Here is a 21,946-nt window from a genome sequence, read left to right as displayed (position 1 = left end):
TATGACGAGCTAGGGTCGTCAAATGATGCGATTGGGTTATGCAAATTACATTTTTTTACAATTTGCTTTACCAACACAGATAGGTTGTATGGTGGCGATGGAAGGGGAAAGGGCTAGGAGTGGGAAGGAATCCACCATGGCCTTGGTGTCTGGTATGACTTTTGTCATCTTTTTATCGAAAACAGAGTAAATTACTTGCTTCCAGTTCTTGGTCAGTCCTCTCACCATCACAGCTTGCAATTGTGATTTGGAGCCCGGTGTGAAAATGGGAAACAACAGAAAACCATCTTCGGGGTTGCCGACAGTGGAATTTGAATCCACTATCTCCCAAATGCAAGCTGACAACTACATGACTCAAATCATGCAGCCACTTGCTCGGCACGCAAATTACTTATGGATATGCGGCTTTGAAGTAATTTGCTTTCACTACCTCTTCAATTTCTTTAATCAGGGCCATAGTATTACCACAGACCTGGGAATGTGGAGTGGCTGGAGGAGGTAGTGAACTTGCAATAGTCGTGTTCTGAATTTTTTCATCAGCCAATTTTTTTTTATTGCCCCGCTTTTCCTTCCTTCTTATTCTATCGTGTCAGACACTTGCTGTATGCTATGCAAAACACCCAAATTTGTAGAGGGAACAGAGTCTTTGTTAAGCATACATTTGGTAGGCAATCCTAACAATTTGCCCTTTAGATCCCGTTCTAAATCACTATCAGAAAATGTTCGGAACTCACCCGGCACAAATCCGTGTTCCACTTTCCATCACGCCTTCATCTTTTGATTCTCTGCTTTCTTACCTTCTCGTTGTTTGGGAAACTGAAGTATTTGATGTAACTTTTGGAGAGACTTTCCTTGATTTTGTCCTGCTGTTATTGCACACAAGAACCGTACATCTCATACCAAACTGTCCGACTCGTTGGCTGAATGGTCAGCGTACTGGCCTTCGGTTCAGAGGGTCCCGGGTTCGATTCCCGGCCGGGTCGGGGATTTTAACCTTAATTGGTTAATTCCAGTGGCCCGGGGGCTGGGTGTTTGTGCTGTCCCCAACATCCCTGCAACTCACACACCACACATAACACCATCCTTCACCACAGTAACACGCAGTTACCTACCCATGGCAGATGCCGCCCACCCTCATCGGAGGGTCTGCCTTACAAGGGCTGCACCCGGCTAGAAATAGCCATACGAAATTATTATTATTATTATACCAAACTTGTTTATATAAAGCCTGAGACTTAAAATAAAGTCAGGTTAGACTCAGAATAACACTGGCATAAGAAAGCAGCTATTCACCACAGGACTAGTCACTAACTCATACAAAGCACTATGAAACTATAAAAGCAAATCTACAACTCACTTGCCCATATTGAGGAAACTCACATGTTTCTGGATAGACTTAGTGAGACTGGTGGCAAGTGAGAGGCAGGTCTCCTTGTGACATCATAACTCAAGTGTAGCCAAAGCCTTCCAAATGCAGAAACACCTGTCGTGGGCAACCTCTTATATACCAAACTTGTTCTAGTACTCAGAACCAAGTTTTCGGCTGTCTACGCATTAGCAGAATTTAAGGAATCCTGTATACTAGTACTTCATAAATATTTAACATGTTCAGGATTAAGTGTGGCATTATCCGAAGTTACCAAACTCTGTTATTTAATTTTGACTCTTTCTGCTACTAGTGCCTCTATTGAATGGTTGTTCTCGGCAATGAAATGGATAAAAACTTATTTAAGTGGTACACAAATGCAAGAAAGATTAACAAAGTTGTCATTAATTTCAATCAAGAAGAAACTCTTGGAAAGCTGTAAGAAGAATCCGGGACTCCATGATTCAGATATAGACATTCTTTCTGCCAAAAAATCAACAGATAGATCTGTGTTGTCTGTCTGTCTGTTAGGTCATCAGCCCAGAGGCTGGTTGGATCCTCAAAGGTTATGCGGTTATAAGGAAACCCCAAAAACCAATGGAAGCACCAACATGAGGCGTACTAGGCAAGATGAGGAGTGAGGTAGTTTGCCATTGCTTTCCTCACTGGGTCAGAAAGTACGATTACAGCACAGCTGACTCTATGAGCAGCACCTTTCATAACACTCAGATGCACTAGTCATGCTCCGAACGTCATTACTCAGCACTACCCATACCCCAGCAACTTCCATATTGTCACAGCCATGGATGTTGACTGGGACTTTGGTGGAAGCTACACTTTACTCTGGCCTATGCCTATGGGGAGGATCAATTTGTGTAAGTATAAAAACGCAGGTTTCTATTTAAGCACTAATACCAACACATATTGTTTTTATCCATGTTTCTACTAATTAGCATGCTAACACTTCGATAAGGGTTACATGCTGCCACTGCCTTGTAGGATATGATATGGGCAAGTGGAACAGATTGAACCAGGTGCTGATGCATAGTATTCTTCTTCTACCGCTTTTCCCACATCTGTGGGGCTGCCGGGGCAAACTGTGTCGCACATGTGGACTTGGTCCTGTTTTACGGCCAGATGCACTTCCTGACGTCAACCCTGAAATCTCTATTGTGTGTTTCTGCGGTGGATGGTAGTGCTGTGCATTGTCCGAATATGAAGGGGAAAGTATTGGGACAAACACAAACACCCAGTCCTCAAACCAGAATAATTAATCACACGTGATTCAAATCTTTATATGAAACTACCAGAAAACGACACTGTTATCTCACTTGACGTTCGGACTAGTCAGTGTAGCAGTGTTGCCATATTGCAGTCTGGAATGAGTCCGCTGATGCATAGTCTACTTGTGTTGAATGGAATCAAGGGGTTTATCACACCTAACATTCCTAAGTGGCAGATGAATCTCTATCAATAGTACCGAGCAAACTGGCCGTGCAGCTGTGAGCTTGCATTTGGGAGATAGTGGGTTCGAACCGCACTGTCGGCGGCCCCGAGGATGGTTTTCCGTGGTTTCGCACTTTCACACCAGGCAATTGCTGGGGCGGTACATTAATTAAGACTACGGCCGCTTCCTTCCCACTCCTAGCCATTTCCTACCCCATCTTCACCATAAGATCTATCTGTGTCGTTGTGACATAAAGCCAATTGTAAAATAAAATCTATTAATAGTGCTGTATTTGTTTCAGTGCAGAGGCACATCATAAGTGTATAGATTTACGTACAGGTATTTGATTCACTACTTCGTAAGTCTGAAGATGATATCTTAGCCATATCATCACTAACTTTTCAGCAAGGCAGCCAGGGTTTGAATCTTGTTCAACTGACATCAACCTTTTTAAATTTAAACATTTTGTATGGGTCGGATTCCATACAAAACTGTAGGCCTTGTGGCATATGACCAGATGATCAACAGTAACATTTAAAAAAAAAAAAAAAGCAAGATTACTTGTTTGCTTTGCTATTCCATGACTTGGAATTATGTATTTCCTTCCGTTTCTTTCATTAGTTTTCAACATCTTCTGCAGAATGTTTGTTTTTCAGCTCTCAGACCTACATATTTGCTTTTTTTGGAGCAACCAGTAGGGGTCATTCTGGCTGCACTCTCTATAGTTCGCTATCTGCCTTTCCTTGTACCAGTAAGTTCCAGTTACCAGTCCTCCCACCAACTGCCTGGTCCTCCATCAGCTGGTCATGTCAACATCTTCTAGGTCTTCCCAGAGTACTCCTCTGCTCCATTCTTCCCTCCTATATCCTCTTCAGTACTCTGTTATCAGTCATCCACTTTACATGATATATCCACTGGAGCCTTCTGTCATGGATGGTTGAGCTATCACATCTTGCGTGCATATCCTAATTTCTTTGGTGTTTCCACACCCCATCAACAAACCCAGGACTATAAGTCTATCACAGCACATTGTTTTTGAAGAATGGCAGGTGACATCAGAGGGACCATGTCTTCAAGCTATAAAGTAGGCTCTGTATACGCGAAGTTTAACTGACTGTTTCTGGTATAGACCTTATGCATCTGTGCAATTTTCCATTGCATTGGATGAAATACCTTTACTTCCGTGTGATGTCCAATTGTATTCTGTGTTCTGCAGTTTTCTTTCTCTGCCACATTGGTCTCTAATAGCCATTATGTACTCTCCACCAACAAACATTCCTCATTGGACTGAATTCTGCTAATGAATGAGAGCATTTATGTCATTTCTTACTTACCCTTTATATTGATTGGGATGGTATATTTGAAAAGTTCCAATGTATCCTTGCCATTACTAGTTCAACAGATACCAAACACTATCTGACCCTTGCTACTCCTGCAAATGCCGCTGACATGGTTTCTTGCTGTTCTTCCTCATTTTGATAATCTTACCTAAAGAAAGAACTATATACAACTACAAAGAGAAAAGTCATAAATAGCTATTTTGCCCTCTACTATAATTATAATTACTGTGAAATTTTTATATTTCTTAAATGCATACCATAGATCTGGCTTAAGACGATAAAAACTTATTGGTGGTTAATAATAATTTTGCGTGGCTATTTCTAGCCAAGTGCAGCCCTTGTAAGGCAGACCCTCTGACGAGGGTGGGCGGCATCTGCCATGTGTAGGTAACTGTGTGTTATTGTGGTGGAGGATAGTGTTATGTGTGGTGTCTGAGTTGCAGGGACGTTGGGGACAGCACAAACACCCAGCCCCCGGGCCATTGGTATTAACCAATGAAGGTTAAAATCCCTGACCCGGCCGGGAATCGAACCCGGGACCTTCTGAACTGAAGGCCAGTACGCTGACCATTCAGCCAACGAGTCGGACATTAGTGGTGGTTGTTTAGTTTTACTTCCTTTTAGATCAATAATCACCACCATCACATCACTACTGAAGAAATTTGATCTGTTAAGGTATTAGCTAGTTGAAATAAAAAGTATTAGTGACAGAATTCATTTTTGAGGTTATATAGTCTATTTCTTGATTTATCAGACTTCGTTATGTATGTAATTGGTAGATTGAATATCTTATGAATCTTCCCTGCCAGTCCTAAGCCCAGATAGGAGGAGGGTTTTGGGACAAGGTTAGTGACCTCCCTTGGCAAAAAATCATCTTGCTCACAGTACCAAAACTGTGCAAAGGAACAACAGAATTTTAATGTTGATGAGCCCATGTAATAAGGTTGTGGACTCCATGCGCTTCCCTAATTTGTTTTTTTGGAGTTCTGTCCTTAAGCCCTACATATTCCTGAGGACCTTCATTTCTGCTGTCCGAACTAGTCTTTTAGTCTTACATGGGTGTAGTAGAGGAAACATGGGTAGGAACACCATGTCTCTCCAGGATGGAGAGCATGAAAATACCCAGAATAGTTCAGGATGTGAAGTCAGGCACAGATGGCCATCAGAACACTGGATGGACAACTGGACATTATCCTGAGGAATAGAATAGCATGTGATGTTGGGAAAAACAGGTTTTAGTCTTAAGACAAGAAGATGAAGAAGGAGATGGTAGATTTTTACAAGGAAATTCCTCTTCTTCTCCTTCCTCGCTGCTCCCTTCTGCTTCTCGGTATTGGGCCTTCCAACCACCTTTGGTACTCTGTTCTGTCCCATGCCAGTTACCTTACTGCACAAACACTTGCTTAGATTTCCTCTCAGCATCCATACAGACCATTGAGTGACTTCTTGTCAATATCATCTACTGCAGATATCACCCCAAGCTCTTCTCTTACAGCCTAGTTCTGTATTCTATCTCTCCTAGTCTTGTTCATAACTCGATGTAGGTATTTCATTTCTGAGCTTGTTATTACTCTGCTGTCATGCCTCTTTCCTCTAGTCCAAGTCTCTGAGCCTTACAATAAGGTGGGGAGGAACAGTCCTGTAAATCTGAAGCTTGGTCTTCTATGACACTTCTTTCTTGCAGACTAATTTCTGGTTCAGCTGGTAATAGATGGCATTGGCTTTCTGAACTCTCTTATTGATTTCATCTTTGATCTTAGCATCTTCACAAGTTACTGTGCCCAGATAGTTGTAAGAAGTGACTTGCTACAGCTGTTCTCCATTCCAGTTGATGTTGATATCTTTTTCCTTGCCTCTGACCTTCATCAATTTGCTCTTAGAGGTATTAACCTGCATACCTTATTCTTCAAATGTAGGCCTACTTACCCATTCTATTACTGCCTCCTGTAGATCTTGAGGATTGCTCTTAATTAAGACAATGTCGTCTGCATAGACCAAACTCTGCAGGTAGATGGGGCATATTGCCAGGTGCCCACTTTTAAATTTCTTTGTTCTTCTTTTACATTGCTTTATTGTTTTGTCAATAAAAATGATGAATATCTGAGGACTTAGGCTGTATCCTTGTTTCATGCCCTTTTCCATCCTGAATGTCTTACTTTTCTGTCCAAGTAAACTCAAACACAGATAATGATTTTTAGAAAAAGATTCAGACACAAAGTTAGTCTAAAGAGCAATTTATGAACATACTGTAATGCATTACAAACTGTACAGATAAATTATTTATGACACAATCCAAGAGATAATCATTTTATGAACTAAGGAAATGAGTGTTATCAATTATTGTACCTTTTCTAGTTTTGACAGCCTCCTACATAATATAAAGAAGAAACATAACAAACCAAAAACCTCAACAAGGAGTCACTGTAACAGCTTGCATTGTTTTTTACGATTTGGTTTCTGTTTCTACTGTATTTCATTAAATACTTACTCTGACTGTTGTGGAGCATGGTGCATCCTTGCTTGGCTCCTGTACTGCACCATCTTGAGGAGCAACCTTGCTGCCCCCAAACAGTCTCAGGTTGTCTATCCTACTGCCTCCACGATGATGGATTAAGGGTGGAAGCTGTGACATATGCGTGATGGGTCGATGATGATTATTGGCTGCCGCATTGTTGGCAGCAGTATTGTTATCACTATTGGCTGGAGCATTAGTTCCTGCATTGGCAATTCTGTCCAGATCCCTCTTTTTATGTCGCCAATGTTTATCATATCGAATTCCAAATAGTACGACAAAATACTCGATGAGTGCAAAGAAGACAAACAGTGTGCAGGAAATAAGCCAAACTTCAATGCACTTAAGCTCCAGAGCATTTGGTGAGTTGTTCCTGGCAGGGAGAATAGAGATATATTAATATACATAAAATATAAACTTAAGAACATCATAAATAAAAGGCACTTTTTTTTTTTTAATGGATGTACAGCCTGTATACTACATCACAGCTAAGTTTTCTAAGTCCTCTTACCCTGTTAGTCAGTGATCTTCTCTAACAAATTTGCAACAGTTAGCTTTCGTAAACTGGATGGATTTTACTAAGGTTATGTATGAAGTCTACAGAAATGCTGTTGACTGATAAGATGATTTTGGTATATACTGTGTTTACATGAATTATGGCTCTAGAGTTTGTATGTTATCTGATCAAACGTATCTAGCTTACCGGTTGGCCATGATTGTTAAAGTGTGAAGTCTATATGGACTGACACTGTGATTAACGAGTTCAAGTCCCGTTGGTGGAAAAAAAATTCACCATCAGAATGTTGCCTGGCAGGGTAGGAAGGGTGGTGGCATACAATTTCTAATAACTTGCTTGTGTGCCGAAAGCCTGGATTCAGTTCCAAACCCCTTCGCAGTGTTCTTATGGAGTGAGGGCATACGACGCTGTTGATGATGATTCGTCTGTCAGATGGAACGTTAAGCCATGAGCAGACCCTTTGATGTCATTCGACAGGAGTAGGCTATGTGCCAGCAGTGGGTTTCATCCTCTCTCTACCTCATTATTGTTATCATTGTAATCCCGCATTCGGATATGCAGGTTGCCCATGGGATTCAAATAGAAAGATCTGCACCAGGCGAGCTGAACATGTCCTCGGACACTCCCAACACTAAAATCAATCAGTCAATCATTCAATCAATCAATGAATCAAAAGTATCTGGGCACCTCTAGACATTGCTACAACTGCCATTGCTGCTGTAAAAGGCAGCAGAGGGCTTGATATTGTTCAGTGCTACGAGATATCTGCAGATTGGGTGGAGCAAGGAAACTTGGAGACTTCATACATAGAATGGTTATTGGTTGCAATCAGTTGGAGGGTTTCCGCCTTACCGGGCAAGTTGGCAATGCAGTTAGGGGTGCGCGGTTGTGAGTTTGCATCCGGGAGATAGCAGGTTCGAAGCCTGCTGTCGGCAGCCCTGAAGATGCTTTTCCGTGGTTTCTCATTTTCACACCAGGCAAATGCTGGGGCTGTACCTTAATTAAGGCCATGGCTGCTTCCTTCCCACTTCTAGGCCTTTCCTATCCCATCATCACCATAAAACCTATCTGTGTCAGTGCAACGTAATGCCACTATAAGAAAGAAAGCATTTCCGCCTTTCTCAGATTGCCCAAGTGAACTGTTGAGGACGTGATTTTGAACTGGATATAGGAATCGCTCCTCTACAAGACCTTAGATTCCATTAACGTGTAGTAGCAGCAGCAGCAGAGGCCTGAGCGTCACTAGGTTTTCACCTCGGTGACTGCAGTTCAAATCCCAGCCAATGAAAATGGGAAGTTTTGAAATGAAAGTCATGCCCCTGTTGCTCAGATTCAATGTAAATCCGGAGTTCCCATGGCTATGATCACAGTATCAACAGTCAGTAAAAGTACAAACATGTTTTCTCTAGTATCATAAATTTGAGAGATGGGATGGACAACTTGGTGACAGTATAATTTTCCTGGCTTTCAAATTCTTCAAATTCTCTGCTTTAATGGTCCATAGACATGCCAAAGCAGGGTGACATGTTGGAAAACTACCTATATTATGCTGCAATGTACTGGTTAACTAGAGAGTGCATATTTCACGTTATTGCTTTTATACCACATCATGAAGTTACTTTGGCCTAAACTAACTCGTGATCTATGGCAGTATATTAATAGAAGTACTTGCTAAAAACAGTGCTGCATTTTTCTGATTTTTATTGCACAATTTGTTGTTAACCCATTTGCATTGTATTAGATATTTACCTAATATATTTTTAGAATATAAAATAATGAGTGTTAATACACATGACCTGCAAATTTTGATCCCTTTGGGTATCTTTTGATTAGGTTAATTTCTGCATTTTCTCCCTCATAATGAAAATCCTTAGATTACCAGAAGAGCAGCAGTTTGTGTAAATTGCAGTATACACGTTGCATTGAATGTGACAGTTTTCAGTTTCTGTCGAATACTGCCTGAAAATGAGAAATTGTACGTGAAATTCAAGAGTTATGGACAGGCACTAATGAACTTGATTACTGGCTAATGATCTTACTATGTCAACTTCAGTTGTTGTACTTTATCTTCACAGAACCCTGCCCTTGGTTAGTATTGATACCTCTTTTGTAACTGGCTGAAGATCATTTCTACACAAAGCATATGTTCTGAAACAGCAAAGCATTAAACAGACTATAAAGTTTCCCTCATTTGGCAATAGATCTTCTTTGTAAGGGAAACCTTAAGAGAGTTAATAAAGTTATGCTCTCTTGATTTTAAACTTTTCCTACAAGGATAATTTGGTCTTTCTATTATTTGAAAACTTTTTTTCCCTTTGAAATTAAAAGTTCCTCTGGGATGTAAAACTGTGAGCTGTGAGCTCGCATCCAGGAAATAGTGGGTTTGAACCCCACTGCCAGCAGCCCTGAAGATGGTTTCCATGGTTTCCCATTTTTACACCAGGCAAATGCTGGGGCTGTACCTTAATTAATGCCATGGCTGCTTTCTTCCCATTCCTAGACCTTTCCTGTCCCATCGTCGTCATAAGACCTATCTGTGTCGGTGTGACATAAAGCAAATAGAAAAAAAATCAACTATGATGTGCAGAAAACATAAACCAGACTGTGTATGTGGTGGACAGTTCAGAGCAAGATGTTACTGGAGCAAGGCCCTTCATTAGCTTTCTGCTGCTTTCTTTAAAACAATCTTGTGTTGCTATCAACAACAAACAATTGCTTTCTTATTTTCATGCCTCTAGTTTGTAACATATCAACTTGTCACAACCTGTAGAATTGCAAGCGATTAGTATATCATGTACAATTATATTCCAGAATTTTTGAATGTGGTTGTCATTATGTACGCGTATATCTTTACTTATTGAAGAGAACTTTTCAGAACCTTTTGTATTTGTCTTGGTTATTTCTTAAATATAAGAGATGAGTTGAGCTTCATGTTTATCAGTGCAAGAGAAGTTAATGTCTGTCTACTTAACATATTGTTACAATCGGGGTTATTAATCACAAGCTATTTTCAATAAGTGACAGCAACTAGATTACATTCACTGAGATTTGTAAAAGGTTTTGTACCTTAGGACTTTCAGAATTCCTCATTTAAATTCATTGAATATTTTCTCAAATGTTTATTGAAATTTATTTTTGAAAATACATGGGAAAATCTAAAAATCTGGATGTTATACTAATATTAGAACAAAGGTAATATTGCAGGAAACCATTGAAATATTTAACCTTTTAGTAATTTATGGATCAACAATTCCCTGAATTGTTCCTAAACTAAATATTTCAACAAGATTCATCATATATTGATCTCTTGTTACCAAGTAAGGCTGTTAGACCTAATTCTTTTTTTTTTTAAACAAATCTTTTCTCAATTTTTCTATTCCTAGAACTGTGTTAATATCTTACCTGACAGTGTCAAACATTGTTACCAGTGAGAGTAACGTTGTGACTAGCAGAACCATCCGACCTGGAACCATATCAGGGATGACAACAAAACTTCCCCACGACATGATGACAAACAAGGAACTTGGCAGATAGCTCTCCAGCAAATAACTTCTCAGCTCGCGGCTCATGGTGATGAACATCCGGGCTGTTGAATGATTGCCTGAAATTGGGAATATTGCTGCTTGATATTGGCTACTATTCTTATCAGCACTTTCTGAAAATATTTGAATTTTTATTATTATCCAGTAAGGCTGTTCCCTTAAAGTGAACTACTTTTTCCAAATTTATTTGATGATGACTGTTCTGGGGTATCTGTGGAATGCAGAGGTGATGAAAGAAGATGCGGGCTTGAATGGGTCTAACTACAGTCTCAAAATTATTTTAAAACTTTAACAAAGGTTACATTTCTTTAGAATTTCAAGAATCAACAAATAACAACATAACAGGTACAATTAGCAATTTTGAAACAAGTCAAGAAAAATACGATGTTAGTAAATTCAACAGGTCCTGGGGTTCAAGCCCCTCGCTTTACAATTCTTGAGCTCCCAACTCAAATTTACAAAGAGCATGAATTTATTCAAGGGCAGAAATCCCCTTATTCAAGAGCACTTGCTCTCCAAAAGTACAATATCTAGCTTTCCAGAGGCACTCGTTACAGTTACAAAACTTGAAATAGAGCAAACAGGCTCTCCGTTTCTTTGAGCCTCCTCGAGGCAACCTCAGAAATCTTACATTCTCTGGCCTTCCATGGGCCAACTTACAATTTGAAACAGGGGTACCTCGTACCCAGCCTATAGGGCCTTTGCGGAAAAGAACAGGTTAAGTAAATGGCCCGAAACACAAACTGAAAGGAGGCCCTAAGGGGCTCTAGGCCGATGAAACAGGGGCTATTCCCAAACTACTGAGGTGACTCGTATAGAAATTACTTTAACACATTACAGAAGGAAAAACAGTTACAAAACATAGTCACCTCAAACCAAGATGAAGGGGAGCTCGAGAGGGTAATTCATTCTCTATCCCCGATTCACAGTTAAAGATTTTATGAAGTTTTTACATTAGCCAAAGAAGATTTACATTTTAAAAAAGTTTGTTACATAACAAAGAGTCGGACCTTTCCCTCGGGTTAAACTGTGGATGTATCAAGAAAGAAAGAAGTTATATGGCCATTACCTTGTAGATGTTCAGTTGACCGATGAAAGAGGCCGCCCGCCTCCTGCTTTGACACACACACAAAGTAAGATGACGATCAATTGACCAAGAAACGAGAAAATCCGCAGTTTGTAAACCCTCAGGGAAGGTTCAAGATCAAGAATAAACTAGCCACACCCTCTCAGTTTTATTGGTAGATTTCAAAAGTAACACTCAGAATCGAACAAGAAGCCTGTGATAGGTGGAAAATTAATTAGAGAAATTTGTGAGTGGCTAGATTCCAAACTGGCGGAAATAAAAAGGAAATATTGCCAACCCAAAAATAAATGAACATCAATCAGTTACAAAAACCTAGAAATACAAAACTTCTTTAAATTATAAGTTCTTTCACTTCGCACCAGGGTGCATGATCATACATTTTTTTAGTGGAGTTATCTGTAGAAAAATGTCCAAACTTCTTGATGTAGAGCAAACAAAACAAGGAGAAATTCAGTCAGTTTAGGAAACTTCACAATAACAAAATTACTCAATATTTCTGTGGTCACATTTTCTGAGTAAAGTTCTAAGATGGTGTAGTTTCAGTTTCACTGTTTTACGAATAGAGGAGTCCATTTAGGCGCAGAATTTGAATGCGCGGCTTTGGGGTGTACCTCCTGGTACAGACCCCTCCCCAAATGTCCTTCCTTGGGGTGACACAGAAGGATGTTGAGAAAACATTTTCAGTTGAGAAGAAAAAAATTCTAAGTTTTTATTTAAGTTGATAGGTAGAAACTAGTTTGACTCCAGTTTTAGAGTGTCCTTGTTATTGTAGCATATTAAATACATGATGATAGATTTGACGGCCAGGCCTGTCGCCACTTGCCGATACCCAGTTGAGGTCGCCCGGACCCCCCGAGTACTCTGAGATACACCTCTCCCGGTACTATGAGAGGGGTAGTCGTGGTGATGGTCGCCGCAGATTAGACGTATATGTATATGTCCCCAGATGGGTTGGCGGTAGGGTCACCGCACCTCAGCGTTTGCCGGGAGATAGACTCCTGCACGCCTTTCACAAGGAGTCTTCACGGGAGTGGATTGGGCCCGAACCCCACTTCTGTTGCAGTACGGCGGCGAACGGCAGAGGGGGCACTGAAGCAGTAAGATCTCGGCGACAGAGAAGTGTTGTTGCAGACTTGATGTACGATCCTAATTGGTGATACAGAGGGGCGGGCGGCGGGGAAGATTCTTGTGTGCCAATAGTGCGGAGATGCAGAAGACTGGGGCTTGGTAATGGCCACTAAGGAATGACAGCAGGAAAACCAGAGGGGAAGATCATATGCGAAATTTAATAACCTAATCGGGGCAGAAGGCCTCGAATAATAATAAAAAAAATATAACCATGAAACTCCTACTAAATTTAGCGGCTAACGAATATAGTGAAGTAATTATACAGGTTTCACCTGAGAGAGGTTCACTCTAAAGATCCTCTCTGTGGCTGGATTGCTTACTAATAATGTAACTGGTGTCAAAAAATCCAAAATGACACACGGCCAATGAAATCTGGGGGCAAGCTTGCCCACGGGAACAGAGTTCCTAACCATGACTTGATCTCTAACTTTTAAATTGGTGGGCCTCCGTCCACAATCATATCTTTCCCTAACCTTTTTCATGGGACACTTTAAGATTGGCCTTAGCCTTCTTCTATAGATCTCTAATATTATCGGGATCTATTGTCTCTGGTAAGATATCATTAGGTAACCAAAGGTTAGAGAGCGGCGTATTAGGAACAAATTTAAACATCAGAGAAGCTGGAGTGAACTTGTGAGACTCATGAACCACCGAATTTCAAGCAAAGGCGAAACAATGCAGGGACGTATTCCACCTAGAATGATATTCATGATGAAACGCAATTAGAGCAGGTCTAAGATTACGATTGACCCGCTCAGCCGGAGATGGTTGAGGATAATACGCCGAAGTAGTTACATGTGATATAGACAGATCAAAACAGAATTTACGGAAGAGGTTGGATGTAAAGGCTTTAGCATTATCAGAAACTATATATTGACAAGGACCAAAAGAAGCAAATATGATATTTAAACAAGAAATGGTGGACTCAGTGGTAGCCAGCTTAGTTGGAAATAACCAAGAAAACCTAGTCAAACGATCTACACACACTAGAATGAATTTGTTGGCGTTCCCCTTTGACTGGGGGAAGGGTCCGACGTAGTCTATATAGAGGTGTTCCATGGGGCGCGACGCTTGGTGAGATGATAATAGACCTAGCTTAGTGGACAAGGTGGGTTTACTAAGCAAACAAGATTTACAAGCTTTTACTAATTCACGAATTTCGCCGTCCACACCTTTCCAAATGAACATCTCTCGGATCTTTTCCAGAGTTTTGAAGATGCCTAAATGCCTCACTAATGGGGTCTCATGATAGTATTTGAAGATCATAGGCACAAGAAAAGCTGGAACCACAACTTTCATTTTTGGTCATGCCTCGACAGGCAACACAAAACCCCGTTCCTCAATACATAAGGGACGACATGTTCCCCGGAAGAAAGGGTTTCAATAATAGGGGCCAGCACAGGTTCTTCACGTTGATATTTTTCAATGTCTCGAAACAACATGGGGGCATCAGTTAGAATGGCATTTACACCCGAAGGCATGAGCGCGGGAAGAGAAGAACTATTTTCCTGTTCGGTGGTCTCCACATCATGCGAAAACATGCGGCTTAGTCCATCTGCAACAACATTTTCAGATCCTCTGATATGTCTTACATCAAACTGGAATGCAGAAATCCTAATGGCCCAGCGGGATATACGACCAGTACCTCGCGGCCTAGCTAAGACCCAACTTAAGGCTTGATTATCAGTTTCCAGGTCGAACTTGACGTGTTCCGGATAGAGGCGGAACTTCTCTAATGCAAATAAGACTGCCAAACCTTCAAGTTCATAGATGGAATATTTGGCCTCTAGGGCTGATAATGTCCTAGACGCATAAGCAATGGGTCATCTTCCGAGTTCAGTTTCCTGAAGAAGGACCGCAGCCATCGCCGATGATAAGGTGTCGGTTTGGACAATGAATTTCTTGGAAAAATCAGGCATAGCAAGGACCGGGGCATTACAAAGGGCTAATTTCAGATCTTCAAAAGCGGCTTGTTGAGACGGTCTCCACTCAAGGGCGCCGCTCTGTTAGCAAAGTTAGGGATACATTTCCTGAAGAAATTCACCTTGCCGATGAACCTGGCAATACCTTTGATATCCTTAGGGGGTTTGAAATCACGGATGGCCGGTGTTCTAGAGTGATCAATAGAAACACCATCGGGCGGCACAATATGCCCTAGGAATGACATAGAAGGTTCAGCAAAAGCTACCTTAGATAACTTCACAGTCAACCCGCCCTTACGAAGGCAATTGAGTACTTCCTTGAGATGATCTAGGTGTTCTTCAAAGGTCTCAGAAAATACAACGACATCATCAAGATAATGGTTCAAGTATTCAAACTTGATGTCGGAGAAGACCCTATCTAGCAGTCTAGTGAGCACGGCTGCCCCCGTGGGGAGCCCGGAAGGCACGCGGTTGTATTCATACAAGTTCCAATCCGAGGCAAAAGCAGTTAGTTATTTCGATTCTTCAGCTAGAGGGATCTGGTTGTATGCCTGGTTGAGATCAAGGATTGTAAAGAACTTAGCTTTCCGAAACCATGAAAAACAAGAATGAAGGTCGGGAAGAGGCACAGATTGTAACACCACCTTCCGATTTAAGGCCCTATAATCAATCACAGTCCTGAAGCCGCCTTGGGTTTTCGGGGCCAGAAAAATGGGCGATGAATACGCCAACTTAGAAGGTCGAATAATACCGTCCTTTAACATTTGGTCGATGATCTATTTAAGAGCCTTCGTTTTAGGTGGAGATAGCCTATAAGGTGGAAACCTAACTGGAATCGAGTCCGTAACCTCTATCTTGTAATCTATAAGGTCAGTAACACCAAGAGTATCGGAAAATACATCGGGAAATGACTGACACAATTTACGAATACTATCAGACTGCTCCTCAGGTAGATGTCTAAGGTCTAACAACATCTCATCCTGGGTAGGCGAAACAGATGAACATGACACATAATTACATTTTAGCAAAGGAATTTTACAATTATTAGCAAATTTGAAGGTGCACGACTTGCTCTGAATGTCGAGCACTAGACCGGTATGAGACTTGAAATCAGCTCCCAATATGATGGGGCAAGACAAGTGTTTGGCCACAAACAATTTTACTTTCCAGGTGAATTTGGAAATACGAATTTTGGCAAATTTCTAATGGAGAGGAATTAGCCGAAACGCATTGGACCAAAGACGAACAATAATCAGAAAATTTACAAACAGTCTTTAATTTGGAATACCATTCAGCCGAAATTAGAGAACAAACACTCCCAGAGTCTAATAGAGCCGTGACCGGTTCATTATTCAACTCGATTTTAAGAAATGGTACGAGTGCGTGGGACTCCGCCGCAATTCTGAGGCATTCTTTAGGGCATTCAAATGTGGGGTTAGAAGAACTTCTACCCTGTTCCGAGCTTTCGGTGGGTTTAACGGAGGCTGAGCCTTGGGAAGATGAACGTGCCGACTCAGCCGATGACACTAGTCATTTTCGATTATTAGAGATCGTGGAGGTTGCACCAAAAGTTGAGTACGAGGGGGTTTTATTGGCATTAGGGCAATTCTTGGCGAGGCGATTAAAGGAGCCACACTTGAAACATCCTTGTGATGACCCTGCTCCATTCTTTGTCCCACTCGATTTGATCAAAGGGCACTTGTTACAGAGATGTTCCATAGACCCACAAGCATAGCATTTACGTGTGGTGAATGTTCGGCGAGGTGAAGGCCGAAGACTATTAGAAGACGGAGGGGGTTCCTTAGCGACTCGTAAGGTGTCGGCATACCTAACGCCTTCGACTGAGACAGCCATAGCCTCTAATTCTGCCAAGGTTTGGGGACGAGACTCAAAACACAAATAGGATCTATAAGGTGGAGAGATACCTTCAACAATATTTTGCACTATCTGGTCTTCGGAAAAATGCAGGGCGAACACTCTGGTATAAAATTTGATATCTTGGATGTAATCAGCCAGATTTTCGTCCAGACGTTGTACCCTAAAATAGTACTTCTGTATGAGAGAGGACATTGCCCTAGCCGGTATTAAATTTGCCAGAAGGTGAGCATGGAAGTCTTCTAAGGATGATTTTTAGCTATAGCCTTAACTATCTTGTCCGATAGGACACCTACAGAATACGGGTACATGATCTGCCCCAGTCAAAAATTTAATAACTTTATTTGACATTCCTGAAAGGTGTTCAAAAAGGTTACTAGCCTCCTTAGCATGGTCTTCTTTTAACTTGAGAGACAATAGGTCCCTAACCCTATTATAAAAATGGAACAATCTAGCTTGTTCTCTTTTAAGTTGGTTAGCAGAAGGATCACTCACTTCAAAAAAACTCACTACCGATGCTAGTTCAGTGGTGTTATCAGTGATAGTGGAGAGAGCCTCATCAATTTCTTTCTCTCCCAAAGTTGGGATACTAATAGGCACGGTAATTCTAATGACTCTTTAAGCTTGGTGGTATCTGCAGCAACCGTGCCTCCAGATTGAACATTCCTAATAAGTAATTCATAAATTAATTCCTCCTTGCGCAAGTAGCCGGGATGGAGGACTTCGCCAGGGCCAGACATGGTGAAAGAAAATTTACAAATTTAGAAAAAAATTCCAGCAACCGAGAAAATTCTTAGAGTTCTGTGCGGATTCTATGTTTAGCCATCAAGAGGGCTTAATTGAGACCCATTCAACCACGCTCTGCTACCACTTGTTTCGGGATATCTGTGGAACGCAAAGGTGATAAAGAAGGTGCGGGCTTGAATGGGTCTAACCACAGTCACAAAGTTAATTTAAAATTTTAACAAAGGTTATATTTCTTTGGAATTTCAAGAATCAACAAATAACAACATAACAGGTACATTTAGCAATTTTGAAACAAGTCAACGAAAATACAATATTAGTGAATTCAACAGGTCCTGGGTTTCAAGCCCCTCGCTTCATAATTATTCAGCTCCCAGCTCAAATGTACAAAGAGCACGAATTTATTCAAGGGCAGAAATCCCCTTATTCAAGAGCACTTGCTCTCCAAAAGTACAATATCTAGCTTTCCAGAGGCACTCGTTACAGTTACAAAACTTGAAATAGAGCAAACAGGCTCTCCGTTTCTTTGAGCCTCCTCGAGGCAACCTCAGAAATCTTACATTCTCTGGCCTTCCATGGCCCAACTTACAATTTGAAACAGGGGTACCTCGTACCTAGCCTATAGGGACTTTGCGGAAAAGAACAGGTTAAGTAAATGGCCCGAAACACAAACTGAAAGGAGGCCCTAAGGGGCTCTAGGCCGATGAAACAGGGGCTATTCCCAAACTACTGAGGTGACTCGTATAGAAATTACTTTAACACATTACAGAAGGAAAAACAGTTACAAAACATAGTCACCTCAAACCAAGATGAAGGGGAGCTCGAGAGGGTAATTCATTCTCTATCCCCGATTCACAGTTAAAGATTTTATGAAGTTTTTACATTAGCCGAAGAAGATTTACATTTTAGAAAAGTTTGTTACATAACAAAGAGTCGGACCTTTCCCTCGGGTTAAACTGTGGATGTAGCAAGAAAGAAAGAAGTTATATGGCCATTACCTTGTAGATGTTCAGTTGACCGATGAAAGAGGCTGCCCGCCTCCTGCTTTGACACACACACAAAGTAAGATGACGATCAATTGACCAAGAAACGAGAAAATCCGCAGTTTGTAAACCCTCAGGGAAAGTTCAAGATCAAGAATAAACTAGCCACACCCTCTCAGTTTTATTGGTAGATTTCAAAAGTAACACTCAGAATCGAACAAGAAGCCTGTGATAGGTGGAAAATTAATTAGAGAAATTTGTGAGTGGCTAGATTCCAAACTGGCGGAAATAAAAAGGAAATATTGCCAACCCAAAAATAAATGAACATCAATCAGTTACAAAAACCTAGAAATACAAAACTTCTTTAAATTATAAGTTCTTTCACTTCGCACCAGGGTGCATGATCATACATTTTTTTAGTGGAGTTATCTGTAGAAAAATGTCCAAACTTCTTGATGTAGAGCAAACAAAACAAGGAGAAATTCAGTCAGTTTAGGAAACTTCACAATAACAAAATTACTCAATATTTCTGTGGTGACATCTTCTGAGTAAAGTTCTAAGATGGTGTAGTTTCAGTTTCACTGTTTTACCAATAGCGGAGTTCATTTAGGCACAGAATTTGAATGCGCGTCTTTGGGGTGTACCTCCCGGTACAATGACAATGTTGAACAGAACAGAAGTTACCATAATTGTGAGAAAAAGGATTGGAGGTGGGTAGGGAGGTGTATGGTTGAGGGGGTGTGATAGCTGAATGGCCCAGTCACTGACTTTGTGGTTTATTTAGTAGTTTTACGTCGCACCGACACAGATAGATCTTATGGCGACAGTAGGATAGGAAATGCCTAGGAGTTGGAAGGAAGCGGCCGTGACCTTAATTATGGTACAACCCCAGCATTTGCCTGGTCTGAAATTGGGAAACCACGGAAAACCATCTTCAGGGCTGCCGACAGTGGGATTCGAACCCATTATCTCCCGGATGCAAGCTAACAGCCGCGCACCCCTAACCGCACGGCCAACTCGCCCGGTGACTTTGTGGTTTGAATCCTGGTCAATTCACATAGGACATTCGAAATGAACAACAGTCATGTCCCTGTGGTTTGGATTCCTTATATAACTGGAGGTTCCATGTTTATGTTCACAATATCAACAGTCATATAAGTTAAAACTAATACTCGCTTCCCAGATGGATTCTGCAATGGAAATAGATGTGAAGGTTTGGGTTTCACAATTAAATACAGGATTACAATGAACATGAGCTCGTAAAGTACTCATGTTATCTTACTTAATGAAGTAGAGTACCTAACTAGCAGAAAGTACAGCATTTGCTTACTGAGTTAGTGGATTCGATCATGGCCCAATATCGTGGTATTTTAAGGTGTTCAATTATGCCAACCTCGTGTTTTGGTTTTACTTGCATGCTAGAGTTCCCACAGGACAAAATTCTAGCACCTCAACTTCTCTAAAAATATCAAAAAAGTAGTTACTTGTGTTAGTGCAATTTAAACCACTAGCGAGAAAAGAAGTTACTGGGACATAAAAACAGTAATATTATCTATAGAAATTGAACATAAGGAGATGAATGTTGTACACAATATCAAAGGACCAGTGGGATTGTTAAGAAGGTTGAACCCTTCAACAATAATTATGATTGTAGAAGTGTTATAATTTTAATATTTCATGAGGAAAATGTTTTAAGTCTTCAAAATATGATTCATGTAGGCCTTCATTTCATGAAACATGAATAACTTTAATCAGATTCTGGTTATAGTCTGTATGGGAAAGTTAATGTTTACAGACCTTTCATATTTCAACTTTCATGGATCTCCAACACATTTCTTATAGCTAAGATTGACCTTTCAAACACTTTCTTTTACCCGTAACAGAAATGGATCCTATGGTTTGATTGGAGAAATTGTAGATTTAAGCCGAGCTGAGTGTGACTCCGACAGCAGATGCGGTAGCCCAAGTTGACAGGTTCGATCCTGGTTCAGTTCTGTAGTATTTGAAGGTGCTCAAATATGCCTTATGTCTGTAGATTTACTGATATATAAAGAACTTATGAGACAAAATTCTGGCACCTTGGCACCTCAGAAAACTGTAAAAATAGTTAGTGGGGCGTAAAATGAATTATTTAGTATTTAACAATTTCCTTTACGTTGCACTGACACTCAAAGGTCTTATGGCTACGATGGGATAGGAAGTGGCCGTGACCTTAATTAAGGTGCAGCCCCAGCATCTGCAGGTGTGAAAATGGAAAACTATTTAAAACCATTGGTGGACTGCCAGCAGTGGGGTTCAAACCTACTATCTCTTGAATGCAAGCTCACAGTTGCACAACCCTATCTGCATGGCCAACTCACTCGGTAATATATTATCATCATCATCATCATCATTGAAGATAGGCAAGACACTTTTTTTGTTCCTTGTTATAGTAAGTGGCATTTGGAATAGGTATGTTACGGTAGGTAAAATCCTACATAAATGAAAAATGAAGATTGATTGTAAAATCTATTTTCAGCCGAATCAAGTTGTAGTAATTAATGGATAGTTGTCTACCTTTCTGATTTCTGGAAGCTACTTCACCCTAAGGGTAAAAATAAGAGACATCAGAGAACAGAATTAGAATGAGGAACTCCTCATATCGAAGTCTTCAGTTCATAATGTTCTCTACTAGTTTTGTAATACACTATGCTTTTGGTACTTACCTTCACCATAATAGATTGTCTGCATATCCTTCTCTGTAGTGAAGGACACTACGTACTTGGGCAGACGGTAGCCATCCCCAAAGTCACTGGGGAAGCTGAGTGGCGGATCTCCTCTCCACGTGAAGGTCATGTCAGCCATGGTGTACTTATCTGAAACCAGGAAGATATAAAGTCAAAATCTGATGATCATGATGTTTATCAGTGTCATTGTCCTACAATTAAGCTTACTTTGAAGCATTAATTTTCAGTTCATTAGGAGTCTGTAATCTTTTCCTAGATCTGCCATTGTTTATCTTAAATGACTGAGTCTAAATGTAGTTATAACTTACGTCGTCTTCTTCCTGGCCTTTTTCCCTTTTTTTTTATTGGTGGCAGCGCTTGATGATAATTTTTTGTTGTGGTGGGGTTGTTGTTGGTGGTGGTTTTGCTGCCACTGTTGTTTGTGGCAGTGGTGGTGGTGATAGTAGTAGTAGTAGTAGTAGTAGAAGTAGATGATGATGATGATGATGATGATGATTTGGTCAATATTTACGACCGGATGCCCTTCCTGACGTCAATTCTATATGGAGGGATGTATTCACTATTGTGTGTCTCTGTGGTAGTTGGTAGAATGGTGTGTTGTATGTAGATTAAGTGTATTAAGGCGAAGCAAAACACCGAGTCCCTGAGCCAGGCAAATTAATCGTATGCAATTAAAGTCCTCGGTCCGGCCGGGAATCGAACCCGAAACCCAGGCCTTATATTATTATTCGGCTCCTTGGCTGAATGGTCAACGTAG

At 40.8% G+C, this 21,946-nt stretch overlaps 1 protein-coding gene across 1 annotated transcript in view; it reads right to left on the bottom strand.

The window, feature by feature from the left end:
• Nucleotides 1-21,946, bottom strand: part of LOC136863748 (glycine receptor subunit alpha-4-like) — a 185,396-nt gene that overhangs the window by 12,160 nt on the left and 151,290 nt on the right. Inside the window, exons 5-7 of the mRNA XM_067140100.2 lie at nucleotides 21,169-21,318; nucleotides 10,585-10,783; nucleotides 6,642-7,038 (exon numbers count right to left, since the gene is read on the bottom strand). Of these exons, the coding sequence (XP_066996201.2) occupies nucleotides 6,642-7,038; nucleotides 10,585-10,783; nucleotides 21,169-21,318 (746 nt within the window). The remainder of the gene's footprint in view (nucleotides 1-6,641; nucleotides 7,039-10,584; nucleotides 10,784-21,168; nucleotides 21,319-21,946) is intronic.

Source organism: Anabrus simplex, chromosome 2 (assembly GCF_040414725.1).
Source record: "Anabrus simplex isolate iqAnaSimp1 chromosome 2, ASM4041472v1, whole genome shotgun sequence".
Taxonomy (NCBI): domain Eukaryota; kingdom Metazoa; phylum Arthropoda; class Insecta; order Orthoptera; family Tettigoniidae; genus Anabrus; species Anabrus simplex.
The sequence above is the reverse complement of the archived record's forward strand: the minus strand, read 5'-3'. Positions and strand labels throughout refer to the sequence as shown.